At 46.5% G+C, this 20,431-nt stretch overlaps 1 protein-coding gene across 1 annotated transcript in view; it reads left to right on the top strand.

Annotated features, from left to right (window-relative positions):
- SLC7A11 (solute carrier family 7 member 11) overlaps window positions 1-20,431 on the top strand; it is a 361,100-nt gene that overhangs the window by 43,601 nt on the left and 297,068 nt on the right. Inside the window, 1 exon segment of the mRNA XM_040330993.1 lies at window positions 18,847-18,962. Coding sequence (XP_040186927.1) covers window positions 18,847-18,962 — 116 coding nt within the window.

Below are 20,431 nucleotides of genomic sequence, written 5' to 3'. Positions count from 1 at the left end.
GAGTAAAGGCTCGCTTATCATGTTTAACAGCAGCATCGGCCTCTCATCACCATCCTGTGGGAACTGCCAGGGATCCTGTCAGCTGTAGATGGTGTGGAGACAGCATGTTTGGACTTCATGGTTTCCACAAGGCGTCTATGCTGTCTCCACACCATCTACAGCTGACAGGATCCCTGACGGTTCCCACGGAACGGTGATGAGAGGCCGATGCTGCTGTTAAACATGATAAGCGAGCCTTTACTCCATATTCTGTGAGTGTTCTTAATCCTTGAGAATAAAGTGTTTATTCTAATACTGCACTTAGGTGGCACTTTCCTCTTTTCTTCTTATCATTTTTTTTAAACAAATCCTAGATTCTATTATGGCAAACTTTTTAGGGCTGTGGAAATTAAAGATTAATTCCTCGATTAATCGTAACATTTTTTGATCGATCAAAATTCTTTTGATCTGTACTAGTGGTGTAATGGATCATAAATGATCCGTGATCCGAACGGGTCACCATATGTGGATCGGCACACCACATGATCCACAGGAGCTCCACTGCTGCCTCGGCTATAGGAAAGGCCGCGGCTTCGGCCTAGCTCCCGGAGCAGCGGCCATCTTGGTCCACCCGGCGGCGGCCTACGTGAGCCTGGAGCGGCGCGCCAACGTCATCACCCGGCCTTAACTGCTCATGTTCAGCTTCTCTGGTAAGACTAAGCAAGCACTAATTTAAAAAACAGAAACGATTAATCGAACACGAAAATTTTAATCAGTACCAGCCCTAAAAGGTTTATATACTATACAAAGTCTTGAGAGAGAAAAGGCAGAGTAGTGGAAGGTAAAATATTCTTTGGGATTAGGCAGGAAGAAAAATATGTAATTGTTATGTTTACTTACTCTGTAGAAATTGTGGATATCTACAACCTGGATAGAATAAGGCTCTAATCAGACCTTGAACCGTGTTGGTCATAAGACAACTTGTGTGGAATAGCAGGCAGTATACATACACATATTGCAAAAAAAAGGGGGGGTGACCCTCATACTCATACAAGATGAAGCCCTGGGTGCTCAGTTGAATCCAAAATGTAGATATGGAGGTAGGACATTCGCAAGAATTGTCTAGGAGCAAAAATCTCATAAATATAAAACTTTTTACATTGATATTGCAGAATTTAGATTCGGATCTATCTACTGAATTACAGCATCTTCCTTTGAGGAAAAAAAGATTATAAAGTAAAAAGCTTTTAAGCATGCACTGTGTTCTTCCTCTATTATCTTCCATTTTACAAATACTTTCAAGGGTCCCATAATTGTTGCATTTTCTTAACTATAATCCGGAAAAAAAAGTATTTTCTTCTATTTTCTTAGTTTTATAGTGGAAGCTATTTCCACAACAAGTTTAGCCTCAAAGTAGTCCCCAAGTCTAAAATCCACTAAGGTACTTGTAACAATTTCCTCTGCCTGCATAGTTCACAGAAGAAGAGGAAAATAAAAGTTATTAAAAAAGACATCACAGCTACTTCCTTTCATATCTAGAAAGGCGCTCTATCAAAAGCAAAACTTGCCAAAATCTGCTACAGTCTTGTTACCTCAGGCGACAGTTCTGACCAAAGGAAAAAATTAGAGTGAAACATTTGCTTCCCCTCAGAGTCGTTTGTAAAGCTTTGTAAAGTGTCACTGACCACAGTCTTTTCACATGTCCTTAGCAAACAGAGGCTTGCTGTTCTGTACAGGCCCAGAGATTAAAGCTGTATCCTTTGGCAGTTCTAAAATGGGTTTTCAAAAAAAAGACAGTAAAACACATTAACCACTTCAATACCGGGCATTTTCACCCCCTTTCTGTCCAGGCCAACTTTCAGCTTTCAGCACTGTCACGCTTTGAATGACAATTGCACGGTCGTGCGACGTGGCTCCCAAACAAAATTGACATCCTTTTTCACCACAAATAGAGCTTTTGGTGGTATTTGATCACCCCTGCGGTTTTTATTTTTTTGCGCTATAAACAAAAAAAGATGACTATTTAGAAAAAAACTATATTTTTTACTTTTTGCTATAATAAATATCCCAATAATAATAAAAAAAAAAAAGGTTTTCTCAATTTAGGCCGATATATATGTTTTTTTTACATATTTTTGGTAAAAAAAAATCGCAATAAGTGTATAGTGATTGGTTTGTGCAAAAGTTATAGCGCCTACAAAATAGGGTATATATTTATGATTATTTTTTTTATTTTTTTTTACTAGTAATGGCGGTTATCTGCGTTTTTGTCAGGACTGCGATATTGCGGCAGACAGATCGGACACTTTTACACTTTTTTGGGACCATTCACATTTATAAAGCGAACAGTGCTATAAATATGCACTGATTACTGTATAAATGTGACTGGCAGGGAAGGGTTTAACAGAGGGCGATCAAGAGGTTATATGTGTTCCCTGGGAGTGATTCTTAGGCCCCATACACACAAGAGAATTTATCCGCGGATACGGTCCAGCGGACCGTTTCCACGGATAAATCCTCTCAAAGATTTCCGCAGATTTCTATGCGATGGAGTGTACACACCATCGCATTGAAATCCGCGCGGAAATCCTCTGGCGATGACGTGTCGCGCCGTCGCCGCGATTATGACGCGGCGACCGGCGCGACGCTGTCATATAAGGAATTCCACGCATGCGTCAAATCATTACGACGCGTGCGGGGAATCCCTTTGGACGGATGGATCCGGTGAGTCTGTACAGACGAACGGATCCATCCGTTGGAATGGATTCCAGCAGATGGATTTGTTGTGCATGTCAGCAAATATCCGATCTGCTGGAATCCATCCCAGAGGAGATTTCTCCGCGGAAACAGATCCGCTGGCGTGTACACACCATAGGATCTATCCGCAGAAACCCATTTGCTGGGATTTATCTGCGGATGGATTCTATCGTGTGTATGGGGCCTTACTGTGGGTGGAGGGGACTGACTGGGGGAGGTGACCGAACGGTGTCCCTATGTACAATGGACACACCATCGGTCTCCTCTCCCTGACAGGACGTGGAAATCCACGTCCCTGGCTCTGTAAATGGCGATCACGGGTACCTGGCGGACATCGCGGCCGCCAGGCATGCTCATTGGCACCAACATGATGCGGCGGGCACAGCTTTTCTGCGATGCTTGCTCACCGCGCTTCGCAGGGAACTAGGAAACGGAGGACATCCAGGGACACCCTCCCGGCAATTGAGCTGTAGACGTCATTTGTCTATAGCGCGGGCGCAAAGTGTTTAAAGGATTAGTCCACCCAAAACAGATTTTTCAGTTGTAAACAGATAACAGCAAGCTGAACCAAATTCAGTTTCTTTGAAAGCATACCCTCTTACAAATTTGCTCCTATATTTCATTTGTTCCTCCTTAACCACTTGCCTAGCACCATTGTTCAAAAAAAGCTGATATGATGGACGTTAATCTCTGCATTGCCATTTATAAACGCCACTACAAAAATAACTTTCAAGGAGCCAAGGCACCCATTAATGCCTGTGAACTGAATTGTTCTCTGACAGCACGATTCACAGACACTGTGTACGGAATCTTTTCAAGTGGCTCTGTGCTATGGGAACACTGTGATTGGTTATAGAGCTGTGGGGGCCCATCCATAGACGGGCACGGGCGCCACCTCCCCTATCCATGTCTGATTTCTGTGTTTACAAATGACAGCTCTGTACTCTGTATGTAATGCAATCCTGGCATGCCCCTTTTAAGACCCTCCTACTGTTCGTGAAATTTAACTGACCACACCCACTATTTGATGTGATGGGGAGGGGTTTTGTGAGGTCGTGGTTAAGTTCCAGCACCTATTGATTGAGAAAAAAAGCCCTGTACATAGTAATATAGTAAAATGCATCTAAATGCAAGAACAATCCTTAGCGCCATCACACCCCATTGGGGAATTTGAATTACAGGTAGCTTTTTTTTTTTTAAATGTTCACTTGATGAGCCTGCCAGTAACACACTTTCTGTCCTCAGAAGTTTGTTATGACTACAAGACACCTCCTTCTTTCCACATGTTTATTACCACAACAGATCTTTTTCACTACAATATGTCTTCCGGGAAACAGCCCCACCCCCCCACCTCTTTGAGTTGCTTGATTTTATTTTATTTTTTTTAATTAATATCACTTTGTTAGCATCCAGCATCCATGTGCACAGAACCTAAAATATGCCTATAGAAACCACTCTGTTCAAATGGATTTTCAGATGAATCATATGAAACCCAATTATCCAAATGCACCACAGTGCTGAATGAGTTTCAAAGACTTCAAAATGTTAAAAATAATTGCATGAGAAGCTGTATGAAGGTTATTTCTCATGTGCCTTAGACTAAATAAATATATTTAGCTTGTATAATCCTGACAAAAAAGACTTGCTTGCTCAATCAAGAGGCAGAGATAAAAAGGGTTACCACTAGACGCAACATTAATAAACAAATTGCCAATAAAAGACCTGGTAGTACAAATTCATTCACTGAAGTACAGAAATGCATGTGAAGCTGAGCTGTAACTCATGTACTCTCCGGCTAATCTCTGAAGTGCCTCAGCACCACAACCATCATCCAAACTTTATGCAGAAAATATTCACTCACTAGCCCCTTTATTAGGTACACCTTGCTAGTACTGGGTTGGACCCCTTTTGTCTTCAGGACTGCCTTTAAAGGGGTTGTAAAGGTTAGTTTTTTATTTTCTAAATAGGTTCCTTTAACCACTTGAGATCCGCGCTATAGACAAAAGACGTCTACAGCGCGGCTCTCAAGTGCCGAGTGGACGTCTTTGGACGTCTTTTTCTGTGCATTACCCGGGCGCGCCACTGGGGGGCGCGCAGTGGGTAAACACTGTGCCGGCGCATCGCTGGGAAGCCGATGCGTGTACCTGGCGGCCGCGATGTCCGCCGGGTACACGCGATTGGCGGTGACAGCAGGGACCTGGAGCTCTGTGTGTAAACACAGAGCTCCACATGCTGTCAGGGAGAGAGAAGACTGATCTGTGTCTCTTGTACATAGGGACACAGCATCGGTGACTGTGGAGGTCATTGCAGTACAGAGAACTTATTGTCATGTTCAGGAAACCATCGTGAGACGATTTAAAGCAGTGGTTCACACAAAAAGTGAACCTGCGCTTTTTGGAACCCTCCCCCCCTCTGTTGTCACATTTGGCCCCTTTCAGGGGGAGGGGGGGTGCAGATACCTGCCTAAGACAGGTATCTTCACCACTTCCTGGTTCTGACTCCCGCGGGAGTCCGGCCCCTTTACGTCACCCCCCCCCCACTGTCTTCTGGGAAACACTGTTCCCAGCAGAGAGCGGGGACCAGTGACGCCGCGCCGTGATACTCGCGCATGTGCAGTAGGGAACCGGGCAAAAAAATCGGCTGAACCTTCGCTTTAAGTTTTGTGATATGGTGCATTATCCTGTCCAAATAACAAAATTCCACCATTGTGCAACTTTCAGTGATAGTTCATAAATTTACAGTGACTTTAGTGACCACCACCTCTAGCTGGAATGCCTGCTCACCTCCAAAAATGTACCCCACTACAGAGTCACACACGCCTGTGATTGTGACTCTCAGGATGCTTCGGGAAAATATCTCCTCCTTCTGTGTGTTCCTGGACAAGATAGACCTCCTCCTAGGTTCTCACCATGTAGACCCCAATGGAGTCACATACGCTTGGTGTAATATCATTCAGGAATTATTGGGAACACAAATTCTCATCACAGTGCACCTAGACAGCTCGGACCTCTCATTCAGTCATGTATGGCCATATAAAACAAACACAAACCATAGTGCTCTCTGTTAATAACATTTATTACAACTATAACTCAGGGATAAAATACTCAAATGACCTGCTGAAGAAGCTCATCAGAGAGCGTAACGCGTACAGGTGTGAGGTGTCGCCACTCAGGACTTATTTTCTCCATTCACATCATTTGTGATGACACACATGTTTTTCACATTTGTATGTGAGTATTTTATCCCTGAGTTATAGTTGTAATAAATGTTATTAGCATAGAGCACTATGGTTTGCCTTTGTTTTATATGGCCACACATGACTGAATGAGATCCTGGGAGGAACGCCGAGCCGTCTAGATAGACTGATATGAGGATTCATGTTTCTGACAAATCCTGAGTGATATTACACCAAGCGTGTGCGACTCTACAGTGGGGTCTACATAGTGACAACCTGGGAGGAGGTCTATCTTGTCCAGGAACAACAACAGGAGTTGTTTTCCTGAGGCATCCTGAGAGATACAATCACAGGGCGTGTGACTCTGTAGTGGGGTACATTTTTGGAGATGAGCAGGCATTTCACCTAGAAATGGTGGTCACTAAAGTCCCTGGAAATTTATGAACTGTCACTGAAAGCTGTACAACGGTGGAATTTTGTTATTTGGACATTATTTCATTGTTTTTGGTTGTGCTACACTATAAAGGCGGTCCCCTATTTACTGTACAAACATCTGACTTAAAAACTACTCCTACTTACAAATGGAGGGAGACAACAAGAAGTGAGAGGAAATTTACCCCTAGGAAGGGAAATTCTCTCCTGTAAGGCCCCATACACACGACCGAGTTTCTCGGCAGAATTCAGCCAGAAACTCAATCGGAGCCGTATTCTGCTGAGAAACCCGGTCGTGTGTACACTTCTGGCCGAGGAAACCGACGAGGAACTCGTCGAGCCAAATAGAGAACGCGTTCTCTATTTCCTCGTTAGTCAATGAGGAAACTTGGCTCGCCGAGATCCTCGGCGGCTTCACAAGGAACTCAACGAGCAAAACTATGTGTTTTGCCCGTCTAGTTTCTCGGACGTGTGTACGGGGCCTAAGAGTTAGTATGGGAAAAAGGTGTCTCCTCTCCACTGATGCTTTATTACCAATCCTTGTTTCGCTAATAACCCCAAATTGTCAAAATCCAATTGTCACTGGAACAGAAAGTGAGGTGAAAAAACAAATGTTACAGGGGTGATAACCCTTCCCTATGTTTTCCAAAAAGCTTAAAAATAGATTTTTTGGCTGATGCTACACTTAAAAAATGTTCCTGTTCTGTACACACAGATTCAATTTAAGAACAAGCCTACAGTCCCTGTCTTGTTCGTAACTCGGGAACCGCCTGTATTTTGTTTTGTTATTTATTGAGAGTCACATGTTTCTCAATTCCAGTCCTTATGGTGCACCAACAGGTCAAATTTTCAGGCTTTCCATTATTTTGCACAGGTGATTTGATCAGTTTCACTGCCTTAGTAATTACCACAGCCATTTCATCTGGGGTAAATCCTGAAAACATGACCTGTTGGTGTGCTCTGGGGACTTGAATTGAGAAACACTTTTCTAAGTGGTGTTGGCAGCAATCATGTTAAGCTTATTAGTAGGCTAATTACATTGATTATTTCATTTATATATTGATTTCACACATATATTGAATATGGCGCTAATTATACATATAGCCATCAGAAGATGGGTACACTGTAGTCATAAACGGATGGACATGGTCACCAACAATACTCAGGTAGGCCATGCCATTTAAACGATGCTCAGTTGGTACTAAGGGGCCCAAAGTGTGCCAAGAAAATATCCCCCACACCATTACACCACCACCAGCCTGAACCGTTGATACAATGCAGGATGGATCTATGCTTTCATGTTGTTTAAGCCAAATTCTGACCCTACCATCCGAACTTTGGACCCAAAATCGAGACTTATCAGAACAGGCGAGATGTTTCCAATCTTCTATTGTCCAATTATGGTGAGCCTATGCGAATTGTAGCCTCATGCTACGTACACACGATCGGAGTATCCAATGGTCTAAAATCCGATGGATTTTTTCATAAGAATTCCGTTCAAGCTGTCTTGCATACACACTGTCAGACTAAATTTCGACCGTCCAAAACGCGGTGACATAAAACACTACGACGAGCCGAGAAAAATTAAATCCAATGCTTCCGAGCATGCGTCGACTTGATTCTGAGCATGTGTGGATTTTTCTCCGACGGAATTCCACACAGACGATCTGAGTTTTCCATCGGATTTTTTTCCATCGTTCTATTTTTTTACTCCGATGGAAAAAAGTCAGATGGGGCCCACACACGATCAGAATTTCCAATGAAACAAGTCCATCTGACTTTTTTCATCGGAAAATCTGACCGTGTGTACGCAGCATTACAGTAGTTTCCTGCTCTTAGCTGTCAGAAGTGGCACCTGGTGCGGTCTTCTGCCGCTGTAGCCCATCTGCTTCAAGGTTCTATATGTTTTTTGCGTTCAGAAATGGTATTCTGCAAATGAATGGTTATTTGAGTTAGTGTTGCCTTTCTATCATCTCAAACCAGTCTGCCCATTCTCCTCTGACTGCTGACATCAACATGGCCTTTTTGTCCACACAACTGCCGCTCACTGGATATTTTATCTTTTTCGGACCATTCTCTGTAAACCCTAGAGAATGTTGTGTGTGGAAATCCCAACAGATCAGCAGTTTTTTTTAATACTCAGACCCGCCTGTCTGGCACCAACAACCATGACACATTCAAAGTCACTTATGTCTTGTTTCCACTGAGTGGAACACTTTGGGTCGGTACAGTTTGGAAGCATTAGAATGGTCCGGCCTATTCAGCTGAACTTTTCCACTGCAAGTCGGATCATCAGGGGCCATGCAGGGTTTAGAAAAAAATGCCTAGCATTTCCACCAATCTGTGGAATGTATTGTAGCTCCGCCCTAACCAAATCGTACCATTTTCTATTGCCCCACATCTGAAACAGGACCCAGGATGGTGTGGTATGGTTCGGTTGTATGGGCTGCTTTCATAATGGAAACACTCAAAATAGCGTACCATACCGAACCAACCCAAACCGATCTTCACAGTGGAAACTAGGCATTAAATACCCTTTCTTCTCCATTCTGATGCTTGGTTTGAACTTCAGCAAGTCAACAAATTCCAGAGTCCGTTGAGAATTCACCAGTGACGTAGATTCAAAAAACAATAAGTGATCCCTCCATCACTATAGGATTGGCCACTCTCACCTTAAGGCATGGACTTCTGTGTTACCAGGTATTCATGCAAGCAGAAAAGCAGATACACCCGATGGTAAGTTGTCTAATCAGGTCCCTCAGTAATCCGCAGCAGGATAATATACCATGTATGGAAGAAAGACAAATCTAAGTGCTCTCCGTTTCAAAATTGCAAAAATTTATTGGATAAGCATAAAACTACTCACAAAGATCCAAACGATCAGTAGCATTACGCGTTACGTTTCCCCGCTGAGGAAGTTTGTGGAAACGTAACGCGTACGGGGGAGGAGCACACAGACGTCGCCCGCTGCCGTCCATTCGTGAAACAAACCTATTGTTTGTGTTATGCTACTGATTGTTTGGATCTTTGTGAGTAGTTTTATGCTTATCCAATATGTTATAAATTTTGAAACGGAGAGCACTTAGATCTGTCTTTCTTCCATACATGGTATATTATCCTGTTGCGGATTACTGAGGGACCTGATTAGACAACTTGCCATCGGGTGTATCTGCTTTTCTGCTTGCATGACTACCTGGTAACACAGGAGTCCATGCCTTAAGGTGAGAGTGGGCGATCCTATAGTGTTGGAGGGATCACTTATTGTTTTTTGAATCTACGTCACTGGTGAATTCTCAACGGACTCTGGAATTTGTTCGTCACACATTTTCTTGGACTTTCACTCATTTTGTTCTTTATTGACTTTTTGGCCCAGATTATTTTCTGTTTTTTTTTTTTTTCACTTTTATTGCATCATTTGAATTTTATGCGCTGCACTAACCTGTTTACTTTGCATTTTTCTGAATCTTGTGATTTTCCTTAAGTGTTCAGCTTGCATTTATTTGGGGAGGGGGTCTATTTATTCATTTATTTAACACATTTTTGTGCGCTGATTGCACCTTTCGCTTTTTGAATTGAACAGGTGTACCTAATAATCTGTGAGTGTATATTGCATTACAAACTGCATTTCAGCTGAACAGGCCTAAAATTGGCAACAACCCTGATCTCGCGGTCAATTGTGATAGAATTCAATTGTACATGCCAGATTCCTGCTTCTAAATGACAAAATACTGCCAGGAATCCCAGGTGACATCATCAATCAAATTTGTTCAATGACATTCCCAGCAGCACATTTGATTTACTGAGGCTGGAAATCTGTCATTTGGAGGCAGGAGTGTAGCATTTGGGCAAGAGGCCCTTGTCCCTCAACATAGGGACACAGTGCTTCGCAGGGTGGGTGGTTTTGCCGCTCCCCTACATTGCATGGTCCCTCCCCAATGTTGAAAGCATATGGTATGGTATGGCACAGGAAGGCATAACTAACTGACAATGAATAATCTGATATAAAGAGAGAGAAGAAGGATGACCTGACTAGTCTGCTGCTGCCCCTTAATTGCCTATTCGCAGGGCGGGGGTAACTATGTTGTTTTTCTTCGCTGTAGTAGAGAGTAGGAATGTCACCAACCTGACTGTGACGCTTGGCTTAGCTGTGTAAACTTCAGTAATGTGTGCATAAAATACACATCCTCTGGTAAAACAGCTCCCATATTTGCATTGCTGCTTTGTGCTTAGCCAATTTCCTGGAGTTGAACTTTAAAGGGCAACTCAATTCATAAATAAGAAATAACTTTGATTCTGGCAAGTAAATGGCATATTATTCAAATTTAGGCCAGACAAAGAAACAACAATATCTCACAAATGCAAGTACACCCCTCACATTTTTGTAAATATTTTATTATATCTTTTCATGTGATAACACTGATTTTTTTTTTTCTACAATGTAAATGAGTGAATGTACAGCTTGTATAACAGTGTAATTTTTCTGTCCCCTTAAAATAACTCAACACACAGAGATTAATGTCTAAACCACTGGCAACAAAAGTGAGTACACCCCCAAGTGACATACTTGGCCCAAAGTGACAATATTTTTGTGTGGCCACCATTATTTTCCAGCACTGCCTTAACCCTCTTGGCCATGGAGTTTACCAGAGCTTCACAGGTTGCCACTGGAGTCATCTTATACTCCTCCGTGATGACATCACAGAGAGAGCTGGTGGATGTTAGAAGACCTTGCGCTCCTTAAAGTGGAGGTTCACCCTTTAAAAAAATGTCTGACATCACACAGAGTCGAGCCATCCTACCGACAAAAATGCCGGTGTTTTTTTTTTTTCTCAGCACATACCTTGTTATCCTGATTTTCACCTCACGGCAATCCCGCGGGAGTGGGCGTTCCCAAGCACTGCCTGTGATTGACAGGCTTCCGAATGGCGCATAATGCACGTCACAGGTTGCCGACAGAACCCGAACGTCGGTGCGCAGGCGCCGTATAGAGCCGCACCGACGTTCGGGTTTTTTCGGCAACCTGTGACGCGCAGTATGCGTCGTTCGGAAGCCTGTCAATCACAGGCAGTGCTTGGGAACGCCCACTCCCGTGGGATTTCCGTGAGGTGAAAATCAGGATAACGAGGTATGTGCTTAGAAAAAAAAAAAAAACACCGGCATTCTCTCGGTAGGATGGCTCGACTCCGTGTGATGTCAGAATTTTTTTTGAGGGTGAACCTCCACTTTAAGAACAACCTATTTATAGTTTGTTATGAATAAAAAAGAAAAACTTTGCAAAACGCAAATAAAGACGCATCAGGATTTGCAACACTTGATGTGGGTCCATTGAAGTCTATTACATGCAAATCCCACATGAAAAAAGTCCCTAAGCATTTCCAAAAACAGCTGAAAAATGCATAGATGTGAACGTCACTCATAAGAAACCATGTTAAATGGACTGTAGTGGGTTTCTGCAAACCGTAAACACGCACTAAAAAATATATGTGTGAGCCAAGCCTAATACCCCTTTCACACTAAGGTGGTTTTCAGTCGTTTTAGCGCTAGAAATAGTGTCTGTAAAGCGTCTGAAAACCGCCTCCCATTAATTTCAGTGTGACTTTTCACACTGGGAGATGTTAGGAAAAGTCCTGCAAAGCAGCTTGTTAGTTTTAGTGGAGTGGAGTGTTTCTGTGGAGTAAATCCAGACTGAAGGGGATCTCCTGCAAGCAGCATCTTTGGGGCGGTTTGGGAGTGCTGTATAATACAGCGCTCCCAAAACGCCCTACCCATTTAAATGAATGGCAAGCGCTTCCAAAGCCCCTGAAAAGTGCTTCGGAAGCGCCAAAACACGGGTGCTTTTAACCCCTTCTTCGGCCGCTAGCGGGGGTTAAAAGTGTCCGGCATCTGTAAAGGACGGCTAAAACAAGTGGCGCTCTACCGCTAACGCATGGGCATGTGAAAGGGGTCTAAGAGAGTTTAGTTCCACTTTAAGCATATTTCTTCCGCACCCTCAAATGTGCCCTTTTTCGGTTTGGCTTTATCTCTCCTTATAAATGCTTTATTTTACCCTGCTTCTCACTGAGACGTGCAGGTTGACTTTTTGCTAGTGTAGCACTACCCCCGAAGGAGCTGCTGGATTTTTTCGGGTGGCATGTTACCTTTATTTCCTCACCATCCAGGGTATTAGATGAGAGCTGAAAAAGTTTAATGTCCACACCTTGCACTTCTTTTTCTAAGATTTATTTGCTGAACTTGATAGTAAGCAGTGGCGGCTGGTGCTCAAAATATTTGGGGGGGCGCAAAGGAAAAAAAAAATTGCAGTCTCACTGTGCCCAAACGCAGCCACTGTTACATGCCATCAAACGCAGCCACTGTTACATGCCATCAAACGCAGCCACTGTGCCATCAATTTGCACCACTGTGCCATGCCATCAAATGCAGCCACTGTGCCATCAATTTGCACCACTGTGCCATGCCATCAAATGCAGCCACTGTGCCATCAATTCGCACCACTGTGCCATGCCATTAAACGCAGTCACTGTGCCATGCCATTAAACGCAGTCACTGTGCCATCAATTTGCACCACTGTGCCATGCCATTAAACGCAGTCACTGTGCCATCAATTTGCACCACTGTGCCATGCCATTAAACGCAGTCACTGTGCCATGCCATTAAACGCAGTCACTGTGCCATCAATTTGCACCACTGTTACATGCCATCAAACGCAGCCACTGTGCCATCAATTTGCACCACTGTGCCATGCCATCAAATGCAGCCACTGTGCCATCAGTTTGCACCACTGTGCCATGCCATCAAATGCAGCCACTGTGCCATCAATTCGCACCACTGTGCCATGCCATTAAACGCAGTCACTGTGCCATGCCATTAAACGCAGTCACTGTGCCATGCCATCAAATGCAGTCACTGTGCCATCAATTTGCACCACTGTGCCATGCCATTAAACGCAGTCACTGTGCCATGCCATCAAATGCAGTCACTGTGCCATCAATTTGCACCACTGTGCCATGCCATTAAACGCAGTCACTGTGCCATCCATTGTCACCACTGTGCCATGCCATTAAACGCAGCCACTGTGCCATCCTTTGTCACCACTGTGCCATACATTATCACCACTGTGCCATACATTGTCACCACTGTGCCATGCCATTAAACGCAGCCACTGTGCCATCCATTGTCACCACTGTGCCATGCCATTAAACGCAGCCACTGTGCCATACATTGTCACCACTGTGCCATACATTGTCACCACTGTGCCCTTTAATGGTCGCCGCTGTGCCAATTGTCCCCACTGTGCCCTCTAAATTGCTTTCTTCCCCCCCCGCCCGGCACTTACCTTTACTGGAGTCAGGCATCCACGTCCCACGATGTCTTCTCCCGCCCTCGATGACTGACAGGCGTCTAAGTCAATCAGGTTACTGGTAGCCAGAACCGGCCAACCTGATTGGCTGAGGCGCCTGTCATCTTATTCAAGGGGCGTACAGTCTGTGCGCTCCGAGAATAAGCTTCCGGGACCCGAGGGCTGTATTGGGAAAGCCTATCAGAGCTGTTGGCTTTGATAGACATTTCCTTACAGCCAACCAGCTGGCGTTATTCAGATGGCCGGACATTGAGCGCCGACCATCTGAATAAAAGCGGCAGCGGCGAAAATAACATAGATTCGTGCAATGCATGAATCTATGTTATTTCACTCAGTGGCGGTGAGAGCCAGAGGGGGCGGCGCTCCAGCGCCCTCTATGGACGAACCGCCACTGGGGGGGAGGGATGGTGGGATGAGTGCCCGGGGGGGTGGTGGGATGAGTGCCTGGGGGGAGGGATGGTGGGATGAGTGCCCGGGGGGGGGATGGTGGGATGAGTGCCCGGGGGGGGTGGTGAGATGAGTGCCCGGGGGAGGGATGGTGGGATGAGTGCCCGGGGTGGGGGATGGTGGGATGAGTGCCCGGGGGGGGTGGTGGGATGAGTGCCCGGGGGGGGATGGTGGGATGAGTGCCTGGGGGGAGGCATGGTGGGATGAGTGCCCGGGGGGGATGGTGGGATGAGTGCCTGGGGGGAGGGATGGTGGGATGAGTGCCTGGGGGGAGGGATGGTGGGATGAGTGCCCGGGGGGGATGGTGGGATGAGTGCCTGGGGGAGGGATGGTGGGATGAGTGCCCGGGGGGGGATGGTGGGATGAGTGCCCGGGGGGAGGGATGGTGGGATGAGTGCCCGGGGGGGGGGGGATGGTGGGATGAGTGCCTGGGGGGAGGGATGGTGGGATGAGTGCCCGGGGGGGATGGTGGGATGAGTGCCTGGGGGGGGGGGGTGGTGGGATGAGTGCCCGGGGGGGGATGGTGGGATGAGTGCCTGGGGGGAGGCATGGTGGGATGAGTGCCCGGGGGGGATGGTGGGATGAGTGCCTGGGGGGAGGGATGGTGGGATGAGTGCCCGGGGGGGAGGAATGAGTGCCGGGGGGGGGGGGGATGGTGGGATGAGTGCCGGGGGGGAGGGATGGTGGGATGAGTGCCCGGGGGGGGGGGGGTGGTGGGATGAGTGCCTGGGGGGAGGGATGGTGGGATGAGTGCCCAGGGGGGAGGGATGGTGGGATGAGTGCCCGGGGGGAGGGATGGTGGGATGAGTGCCCGGGGGGAGGGATGGTGGGATGAGTGCCCGGGGGGAGGGATGGTGGGATGAGTGCCCGGGGGGGGGGATGGTGGGATGAGTGCCCGGGGGGAGGGATGGTGGGATGAGTGCCCGGGGGGAGGGATGGTGGGATGAGTGCCCGGGGGGGATGGTGGGATGAGTGCCCGGGAGGGATGGTGGGATGAGTGCCTGGGGGGAGGGATGGTGGGATGAGTGCCTGGGGGGGGGGGGTGGTGGGATGAGTGCCTGGGGGCTGGGGGGTGAGTCCCTTAACATTAGCAGCCCCCCCCCCTTTAGAGATCCCATTAGCTGAGTGAATATCAGTGCTGTGGCGGCAGGACTCTGAGTGAACTGCGGGGGGGGGAGGGGGCCGCTGCTGGATTGTAGCTGAGAGCCCACGGCCAACACAAACACAGGTATGCTGCTGGAATCCCCCCCCCCTTCCTCTCCCCCCGCAGCGCCGCATACCTGTGTTTGTGTTGGCCGTGGGCTCTCAGCTACAATCCAGCAGCGGCCCCCTCCCCCCCCGCAGTTCACTCAGAGTCCTGCCGCCACAGCACTCACCAGTCCGGAGCACAGTGCGTGCTTGAAATTCCCCCCTCCATCTCAATGTGCCGCTGCTGGAAGAGAGCTCACGGTTGGCCACAAACACAGCTATGCTGGTGGTGGCGGAGCTGGCTGGCAGTACTAGCGGCGGCGGGACTCGGGAGTGCTGATGCGGGGGATGGAGCCGGGAAGTAACACTTACCTTCTTGGCGCCGCTCCTCAATAATGCCCCCACACGCTACAGAGAGATGCCGATCCGCCCACTGACCTCTGCTCCGGTCCTGCCAATCCCATGATAGCTAGCGGACATGCTAGCAAATCAAATGAAGTGGGAGTGTGTGCGGGCGCACAGCTTGCGCCCTGCACACGCCCTAAACACGGGCAAATCAGCTTCCCAGCCTGCGATCAGCTGATTGCAGGCTGGGAAGCTTCCCATAGACCGCCGCATGTCCGGCGCCTGGTCACTCTTAAAGTGACATTTAAAAAAAAAAAAAAAAATTTCCTTCCACAGCTTGGGGGGGGGCGGCGCCCGAGCGCCCCCTATGGGCGGGCCGCCACTGATAGTAAGATAAAATAAGTGAATGAAGAGGTGGAAGGGTAACAGGTAAATAGGTTCAGGTGCGTAGTTTCAATCCGGAAACACTCCTGCTTCCAGTGACACAGCTTTCGTCGCCACTCTAGCCAGAGTAGGTTTTGCTCACCCGGATAGGCCTCTCTCACTAGCCTAGCAGACAGGGTGACACACGGAAAAACAAAATGGTTCAGTCTCTGCCACAGACCTTCTCACAGATGGAGACACTTTTCGGTCCGGAATCCTCACAGTACAAGATTCAGCACCCAGATCTCTCCAGAGTAACTTCTTGTAGAACTTGAAACTGACAGGCAATCACCATCCAGCCTTTCAGTAAACGGTGCATCCTTCAATGAGATTCAAGGCCTCTCTTGAGACACCAGCCTTGTGCTCGGTCCTCTCCAAGATAGGTCCCTCATCAAGCGGCTTCCTCCCTCAGGACGGACAGCACAGGATCACCTTGCAATGCGTAGACCCAATCAGGGCTGTCTTAATGAGAGGACATACCTGGGCACTGTCCAGGGGCCCCAGCTGCATGGGGGGCCCCCTGCACTTTCCCCAAAGCAGCTGGTCCTTTAGCCCATGCTGCCCTGAAATTTGGGGGCCTCATGATGGCACTGAGAGTGATGGATACACAGGGAAAGCAGTCTGCCTCCTGCCTACTTACTGTCTGTTTACCTGCACTGTCATCATTGTAGGGGCCCCAGAGCATTACTTTGCCCAGGGGCCCATGATGCTATTAAGACAGCCCTGGACCCAATCTACCTACTGGGCCTACTCATAAGATCAAAACCCCACACCAAAGTAGTCCCGGATCCAGGATTGCAGGAACATGCACCCCCAGCCAGGAGGGCCACACACGGGGGGGGGGGGTGGTGGGACGTCAGACTCAGGATCGACGACCCCCGTCCAGTGACGCCTCTCCCTTAAGTACCCCTCCCCAGCATGCACAATGGGACGATCAACCCCACTGATTGGTTGCCAAGGGAGAATACTCAAATCACCCTAACCTAGCTGCTGCCACCCTTGGCCTGGAGTAACAACTACACCCCAGGCGAACAATAGTGGTCACTCACAGTACTGGAACAGAAGCCAAATTTGCACAAATCACACATGTCTGAATAAACTCTCATGTCGCGTACACACGATCATTTTTCAGCAGGAAAAAAAACGTTGTTTTTAAAAAATGTCATTTAAAATGATCGTGTGTGGGCTTCACATCATTTTTCGGGTTCTGAAAAACGACAATTTATTTTTCCGAACATGCTGCATTTTTTAACGACGTTTTAAACAATGTCGTTTTTCGGGTTGTAAAAAATGATCGTGTGTGGGCTAAAACGACGTTAAAAACCCGTGCATGCTCAGAAGCAAGTTATGAGACGGGAGCGTTTGTTCTGGTAAAACTACCGTTCATAATGTAGTAAGCACATTCATCACGCTGTAACAGACAGAAAAGCGCGAATCGTCTTTTACTAACACGGAATCAGCTAAAGCAGCCCCAAGGGTGGCGTCATCCGCATGGAACTTCCCCTTTATAGTGCCGTTGTACGTGTTGTACGTCACTGCGCTTTGCTAGAGCATTTTTTAAAAACAGTGGTGTGTGGGCAACGTCGTTTTAATGATGAAGTTGGAAAAACTTTGTTTTTTCTACATGCCGAAAAACGTCGTTTTTTTCATGCCGAAAAATGATCGTGTGTACGCGGCATCAGACTTCCCTCTAAATTTACAACAGCGCTGGCTCGAAAAGAGCAGGCTGCTACAATAGTTTGCAATGAGGAACATTTTATCAGTCCTTTGTTAGTTGGTGAATAGTATTGCAGCTTTTTATTGACATGACAGTTTGCAGTTCATAAAAAAAAAAAAAGTTAAATTCTTTTAACTAGGAGTTGAATGATCTCTGACAGCACAAAATGAATATCTTGCCTTGTACAATTGTTTCTCCTTTTTTTTTTTTTATAAAATAAAATAAAATAACGTTATGCCTGTCTCCAAAAGTGCTCCAATATTTCACATCAATTTATATACACAGTTCAAAGGGGTCAGAAAATTTCTATGCGGAATTAGCAATGCCAAGACGATTTATGTGCCTCAGCAGTAAACTTTTGGTGAGGCTTAAACCTACAATTTATCTACTCATGTGATGGTATTAGACATGTTTCAGTAGACTGAGCCAGGTTACTGGATGGATTCCGACTGTCTGCAGCGCTCACTGCATGGTTGATCCTGTCCTTCCTAATTGCCCTAATACACATCAGTAATTCATACGGTCTCTTTTCTCCCTCATTCCCTGGAGAGAAACAAGATTTCTGTCAGTTTTCTCCTGTTTCTGAAGCCAAAAGGCAAATTTTTCTACCATGCAATTTATTTCAGTAACGCTTCCTGTTCAATATGGTAAAAACACCAAGCATAAATCGTATGAAATGGCGCGTCGTACGCGGCTGATTTCGCATTGACACAAAAAAAAAAAAACAGACTTAATGAGTAGTCCTATAATCTTTACCTTCACGGTCAGTGCTACATTTCCACAGGAACTAACAGTTATTATAATTATATCTGTGTGCATCTGCTTGTAAAACTACAATAAAATAAATGTATTTTACTTCAGCTTCTGCATAATGAGAAAGATGTGCTAGAGAACAAAACAGGCAGAAGAAGCTTTTTTTTTTTGCTGTGGAGAATGTAATGCATTTATAATCCATGCCTTGAATTTTATACACTTTACATTACAATGATTCTCTTTCTTTCTCTCACTTTTCTCTCTTTCTTTCAGCCCAGCTGCTACTGCCGTGATATCACTAGCATTTGGACGTTATATCCTCGAGCCCTTCTTTATGCCATGTGAAATACCAGACCTCCCTATCAAATTAGTCACAGCTCTTGGAATAAGTAAGCATTAACATTAATGAAGAGACTTGTATGCATGCAAAAACAAAACAATAGGATGTAAAATTACCAGCGTGTAATGTGTTTTCCATGAAACTGTTGATGATTATTAGAAATAGTCATTAAACCCCAAAAACGTTTAATTGTCCATGACTTTAAAAGTATTATATGTACCAGGGGTGGCCCGTCTATTAAGGGTGCACGGGCGATGCCCACTCTATCCATGTTACCCCCTAAAGGATAAATAGAATAATTCATGGCATGAATCTATCCACAGCCGCCGCGGCCACCCCCTATTCATGCGTCCGGACCCTTTAAGGATGCCGGGCGCCTGAATTACAGCGGTGGGTGTTTTTTTTTTTTTAAGCACCTGATTAGAGCTATAGGGCCAGATTCTCAGACAAATACACTTGTAGTCAGCGTCTTCCCTCGTGATGTGAGACAACCCTAATGACCAAGACCTGCGGTGTGCCTTGGCCTAGCTGGTCGGTACGCCTAAAAGAGGGCATACCCTTAGATAAGAGAATGATAATGACTGATGTCTGAAATGAAATGAAAATATGAAATAAAAATATGAAATGAAAAAAGGGGGACGGGAGGGTGGGTACCAGAAGCCAAGCCGACGAGGGACCTGCAGGAGGAGGAGAGATTTATACCTCCCAGACTCCTCCTACAAATCCAGGCTAGCCTGCGGCCAGCCTTCTGACTTGTAGTCAGCGTCTTCCCTCGTGATGTGAGACAACCCTAATGACCAAGACCTGCGGTGTGCCTTGGCCTAGCTGGTCGGTACGCCTAAAAGAGGGCAAAAAGACACAAATGTAGGTAAGTAAAGAACTTTATTGAATGGATACCACTTAATCTAACAATGAGACAAACGCCCTGCTAACCTCCGTACAGGGTTCAGGAATGTATCTACTATAGCAGGAGGACCTCCAGCGCCCCATGTGCTTAATGATATAAGACGGGACCCCCTGCTTGGAGGCTGCAGATGCTGCCCCAATCCTAAATGAATGTCCAGAAAAGCGCTTTGGATCTAACCCCAACCTGGTGAGTAAAATCCTAACATGCGAAATGAATTGGTTTGAAGTAATAGGACGTGTAGGAAAGGGGAGCAGCGGGCTACTTGGAGGAGCGCCTGTGAACAAACTGCAAAGGGAGTCAAGCACTTCCACCGGACACCATGTACTATTGGTTCGGTAGTACTTGACGACAAACCCCTGTCCCGTTTGCCTAGTCTTATTGTTGGGTAGCTGTAATTCAAAATGTTCCGGAAATCTGGTGAGACTCCCTCTGAGCAGAACAGGCGCCTGACCGCTGGCCTGGGATACTTCTCCGGGGCGGAGAAACCCGAAGAAGCTAAGAAAGATAGCTGCTTTGAGAACCAGGCTAGGACCTGCGCCAAAAGGGGAAAGAGACAGTATGTCCGACATGTCACGGAAAATCTGACCCGTAACCGGTTGCCGAGACAACTG

The sequence above is a fragment of the Rana temporaria genome, chromosome 1 (assembly GCF_905171775.1).
Source record: "Rana temporaria chromosome 1, aRanTem1.1, whole genome shotgun sequence".
Lineage (NCBI taxonomy): Eukaryota > Metazoa > Chordata > Amphibia > Anura > Ranidae > Rana > Rana temporaria.
This window is presented reverse-complemented; position numbering and strand designations above follow the sequence as displayed.